This window comes from Vigna umbellata, chromosome 7, assembly GCF_029865625.1.
Source record: "Vigna umbellata cultivar VRB3 chromosome 7, Vumbellata_1.0, whole genome shotgun sequence".
NCBI lineage: Eukaryota > Viridiplantae > Streptophyta > Magnoliopsida > Fabales > Fabaceae > Vigna > Vigna umbellata.
Window position 1 is genome coordinate 43,590,393 of NC_142171.1, and position 6,000 is coordinate 43,596,392.

A 6,000-nucleotide genomic window follows, 5' to 3' on the forward strand; every position below is an offset into this window, starting at 1 on the left:
GTGCATGATGGCTAGGTTTCGCTTTAAGGTTTTCAAAAGATGCTTTTATGGTTAGAAGAAGACGCCATGGGCCTATAAATAAAGGTGTCTCCACTCTTGTATTTCATCTTGGATTAATGTGATGTTATGCTGTCAAATTATGGTCATGTACTTCCTAGATCAAGACTAGAGCAATCCTAGAGACCCCTCTAGTCACCTACCTCATGGAGTTGACCTAACCTTTCCTTGAACCATCAAACTATTCACCATCTTCACCATATAGCCCAAGGCTATGAGTTATCTCCTTCACCACCACCATGTGTTCATCATGTTACCTTATCTCACCCCATTTTCGCAACTATACGGTCTATTGGGACCATCCCCTTGTTTCTTTCTAAGTTTTGGCACAACCTAACTCAAGAATGTTACTATCAATAAGAGAAGGGAAAAAAGAATTGAAAGCAATGAGAGAGAAGCGTTAAAGTGAGAGGGAGAAAGAGATTTTTAGATTTAGAAAGAATCTGGTCAAAGATTCTTTTGAATTTTTATAAATTTTTGTACCTTTTAACCTCAAAATGGCTAATTTAATAAAATTTGGAAGTGTTGCGTGAAACCCTTAGAGATTAGGGGTGAAATGCCTGTTTGGAAGAGATACTCAAAACTACTATATGTTTAGGCTACCTAAGTGGTCCACTTTATATATAATACAAGAACAACAAATAATCATAGAAAATATACATATATACATTATATGCTATGTTTATAAAACTTGTAATAAATTAAAGTATAAAAGAAAAATAAATCCTATAAGATACTCTGAGATAACATTAGCTTGTTAGAAGAAAACAATTTATTTAGCCCCAAAAAGGATTAAAGAAAAACAAAAATTGAATAAATTTGAGGCCAGAAAACCCTAGAAAATGTTTAGCAAGTGCGCCTTGGAAATGCTGCGACTGATGCATCTCACAAGTGCGAGACCGATGAGCTTAAAAAGACCAGTGCAGCCAAAAAGAGTAGAGGCCAGTGCTCCACGAAAATGTGGATGCCAATGCACTTGAGAAAAGCCAGGGATGAAATGAAGACATTAAGAAGCCTAAGCATCTGTAACAACCAAATAATGACAACAACGAATCAGATAATTAGACAAGAAAAGAATAACAAACTCGAGTTCCAAATTTTTGTTTAGAGGAACTCCGCTGCTAAGCATGCCTCACAGAATAGTATGATTACATATATCATCTTATAAAATAGATTTTAGTTTTAATTAAATCTCAATTGATTTATAACATGAACCTTGCCCTCCTCACTTATATAAGTTATTATATGTTATTAACTCATGCATATCTCTAGACCGGATTTAATTACCAACAGACATAATCAACGTCAAGATTATCTTATTTACGATGTTACTATTTATTATACATTCTTGTCCTCACTGGCTACATGTTACACCTGTGCAGAAAGGGAACATATACGGATAACCAGTACATCCATCCACTCTCTCTCGAGTGTGAAACTATACAATTCGGTGGTGATATTAAGAAGTCTAAACATATATATCACTCCTTCAGGCTTTACACCACAACAATTCAAGTACATAAACAAAACACCAAAAAGACCATTCACTGTGAAATTCCAGCTGCCACAGGGCGGCTGACAGATGTTTGGTTTGATTTTTTGCGATCAAGAGAGGTGGTTTTCTTACACTGCAATGAATCCACTTTTTTTCTCTTGTTTGAAGCTCCATCTTGAACGTATTTCAAAAGTTCCCCTCTCCTTGAACCAGTCTTGTTCAGATATTTCACAGCTTCTTGTCGTTCAGGATCCTTGTTACACTGATTGAGTGGTCTTCTACGGCTCTGCTTACTCTCCTTCGATTTATCACGTGAGACACGAAATTTATCTGACAAATCCAACTCAAACTTATTAAACAAACAAATCATCCATAGAGATAATGCTGAAAAAAAAAGGCAATTAGCATAATTATATTCACTACCTGAAGCATCATCAAGAGGGGAGGTGGGCGGGGGCGAAGGCAGAGATAGTGAACAAGCACTCTCTCTTAAATCAACAACTTCCTCACAATCATAGTTATTATCAAGACTAGCATTCTCCGTATAAGATTTTCCATCAATCATGGAACGACCATCCAAGGTCACCCTGTTCCTGGAAAACTTTTGGGTTTCAACATCTTTAGAGCTGCTATGGAAAGAAATGCTCTCCTGATTTGACCCGTAGAGAAATTGTCCACGGCCATGAGTAGCATCTTTAGTGTCATTTGTTTCAGAAAAAGCAAGTATGTCTGAACAAAAATAATCAAACGGAGGATCAGAACATCCTTTGGATACACCAGCCCCACCTTCTTCAGTACTTGGAACAAAACTGGGATTAGATTTAGCCATGTCATCACCAACGTCTAAAACAGACGTAGGAGATGTACTTGAAATATTTGGATCCAAACATTGCTTTTGAGATTCCATGATACTAGAAAACCATGGAGTACCCTGTCTTGCATAAAACAGTATGTATGCTTCCTGAGACCGTACAGAGTCTCCCGATACCTCAGTAACCTGAAGAAAAACCCCAGATACACATGTTTTAACTTTAGAATGAACATTAACCAACACAATAATTACAATAGCACAAACCACATGAAAAGAAACTACAGAAGAAACGAACTTGTTTAAGCTATGGAAGACTAAATGTTGGGAGAATAGAACACATAATCTTACCATAGTTCAATCATAGCAATTTTACATGCTTATATAGGAAACAAGGTAATATTAAACTAAACAAAACTATTTATGGTAGTATCACTTTTAACTACAGGAAACTGTATACTGAACATGTCAAACCAAAAGGCATGAACTATCAAACAAAGGTCAAATATATTTCTCTAATTTAATAACACAATAGCCAATGAAATATCTAGTACCATGAAGAAACATTAGGAAGAACTAACATTTTAACATCGAACACATACACAAAATATCTACGAACATCTAAAGGGGAAACAATAATACCATTGAATCATCCAACTTGTGCCATGTGTCTGGACCAGAGCGAATAAAGCAGAAGTAATGCCCTGAAGTAGAAGAAAATCCAGTATGCACAACAATGGCATATAAATCATATTTCATCAGTACCTATCAGCATAAAAATGAGTCAGAACACAGAATTCATGAGGGAAACAAAACAACCAAAAAGCTACACACGTGCAAAGATCTAGTAAATGTAAGTTCGGCAATAAAACCACAACTCACATCATTGTTTTGATTAGAAATGGTGTATGGCTGCAAGTCTAACTCCAATGGGAAATCAATATGCTTATCAATCTTCTCAACAAGAATCCCATCGGTCTTAAATCTTTTTAAATGAAATGCTGCAATTGATGGTGTCAAATCCAACATAAGCTGCTTCTCCATGGACACTTCTTCCTTGCAGCTATCACATCTAAAATTTGCGTCAATCTTTTCCACCTTAGTAAAAGATTCCAGAGCACTTGGAAGAGAATCTACACTTTCTATCTCTAAACTCATGTCAATTAACGGCTCATAAGTGTCAGAAGTGCAACCACAGCTACAACATTGAAGCTAAAACACAAACAGAATGAACAGATAAATATTAGCAATTTAGCAAACACAACATTGTTAATCAAAACCAAAACAAAAATTCCAACAAAAGATAACTATGCGAACACAAGACAAATAAAGCTGCCAAAACCCAAAGTGTTTAACAATGTACTTCACTGTCATACTTTGCTTATGAGACGACCACCAAATACTTTCTGTACAAGATTATCATCTTCAAAATTTAAATCAGTCCTCTTCAAATCTAGGAAACACCTTTCCAGTTTATCTAAAGCACACTGCATGAATTCATGGGCATCCTCCTGCTGATATCTTCTAAATCCAGAAGAAAAAACTGTAATGATGATAGTTATGGATTACAACAGTCATAAGTGAAAAAATAAATCAATCTTGCAGTGTTCAAAAGTTATATTTCACAAGCTAATCATGCAAAAGTTACTACTAGTGACAATCCTTAATTCTTCCAACCAAGTGAGTGGGCTCAGATCCACATTAGACTGCGAGCTAGTTAAACAATCATCATGGAAGTCATAATAGAAGGATACAACTTAAATTGTTCACGAATTTCAAAGGTGAGAGAGTCCGTCCACATGCGGACAAGGAACGTTCAACCTGGTCACGAAAAGTGCATATAACACAGAAGCGATCCATGTGACCTGAAATTTCCAATCACAAAAATCAGAAACTATACAAGAGAAATAGACAGATACTCAAACCATACACACAACAGCAAGGAGCAAACAGATGTAAAGGCGCTGCTTTAGAAATTTCAATCCTAAAGATAATCTACCCCGCTCAATCAGTCAACCACAAAAGTAATGAACAAAGAGCTTATCATCAGTAACTGACAGGTCCCTCAACAATACTACAGATCACCCAATACACTAGAACTAAACACGTATAAACAACACCAAAATTAAAATTCAAACAAGCATAACTCACCAGCGCAGGGGAAATTATGAGTACACGCACGAATACCCTGAACTAGAGGCACTGTATGTGTAAAGCATTGCAGTATAGCATTGAGAAAACACGTATTGCCGAGATTCGAAAGTCCTGCTCCCTGTTAAACATAACACAATATCATCAGTATAAAAATTAAGAGAAAAAACCATTAAAAAAATAAAGCCAAAGAAAACAACGACCACAACCATGTTAGAAGGCCCAATTGCAAAGACAGATTCTGCACCCATTGAACCCTCGTTCTCATCTAAGAGCCAGTTCCCTTGGGTAGTAACCCACGATTCCGGCGCCACCGCCGAGACGGGTGAACAAGAAGTCAACAGCAGAGTCGAATCGTTGTTGAGCTGCCGGAACTGCGTGTCCGTATTACAATTCTCTTGCGCAGCGTCCTCGCCGCAAACACCGTAACCCACCGGAAGAGTAGATTCTCCGACGGCCGATAACCGACCAGAATGATCGCAACAATCGCCGACCGATTCAGAGGGACATAGAGTTTCGGAAACGAAATTAGTAGCGGGAGAAACCTCCATTGGCCCCTCTGCGGACCTAGCGGGTGAAGGGAGTGAGAAACACATTGAATTTCGCGAGGCGGAGTAAAGTTAGGGTTGAAAAGTTTGGGGTTTAAATGATGTTGAACAATTGAACAATGACTAAAAATGAAGGTGGAGGCTTTTGAACTGAAAAAAATTGGGGGGAATTTGGATTATAAATCAAAGGATAACAAATTGGGAAAGCGGGGTTTGGGGGTTAGGGTTTTGATACGAAGAAGAAGAGGAGGGAAGGTGAAATTCGTTTGAAATGAGAGGGAAAAGGGGTTCAATGTTTTGAGATTTTGGCACCAAAATCATTTTAGCGAAAGTGACATCGCGGCTATGCTCTCTCTCTCTCTCTCTCGTAAACTATATGTATGTATGGTGTTTGGTTTTGTGCCAACACTGTTCTTAATCTTAATACAAACCCAAGCCTCTGAGATATTTATTTATAATAGTATGAATGTATAATTAATGATAATTATCTGTCAAAGGACGTTGACAAATAAAATTAAATGCATTTGTTAAATTAAACTACACAAAAAATGCTAACTGTTTTTTATTTAATGTAATAAATATTATTAAGCTATTTTACATTATTTATCTTTATATACACAATAAAAATTTCAACATTATTATAACAATTATTTCCTACTATAATAAAATTTAAATTAAAAAAAATTACAAGCTGGAGTTCAAATAAGTTAATAATATTGGACCTTGAACAATTAATTGTTTAACATTTATAAATATTTTAATTCCTCGTGTTTTTACACTAAAGATTGAAACATAAATGATTACGTAAAAAATAAAAGTACTTGCTTTTTAAAATATATATATATATATATATATATATATATATATAATATTTATATTTTTATTTTCTAGCAAATATAATTTAATAAAATACAGTGACCTGGTTATCAAAAAAATTATTG

General features: G+C 35.8%; 1 protein-coding gene across 2 annotated transcripts; it reads right to left on the reverse strand.

Moving 5' to 3' along the window:
- Positions 1-631: 631 nt before the first annotated feature.
- On the reverse strand, positions 632-5,420 carry LOC124830082 (ubiquitin carboxyl-terminal hydrolase 21-like). Of its 2 annotated transcripts, XM_047303715.2 has the most exons (9): positions 4,721-5,420; positions 4,512-4,632; positions 4,115-4,225; positions 3,737-3,903; positions 3,243-3,572; positions 3,003-3,125; positions 1,976-2,549; positions 1,685-1,882; positions 632-1,080 (listed from the first exon to the last, which is right to left on the reverse strand). In XM_047303715.2, the coding sequence occupies exons 1-9, from the start codon at positions 5,105-5,107 to the stop codon at positions 1,073-1,075; spliced, it is 2,019 nt and encodes a 672-aa protein (XP_047159671.1). In that variant the 5' UTR covers positions 5,108-5,420; the 3' UTR covers positions 632-1,072. The 2 variants fall into 2 exon arrangements, with proteins under 2 accessions (XP_047159671.1, XP_047159670.1); XM_047303714.2 differs by lacking the exon at positions 632-1,080 and having other exon boundaries at positions 1,354-1,882; positions 4,721-5,419.
- Between the last annotated feature and the right edge of the window lie 580 nt (positions 5,421-6,000).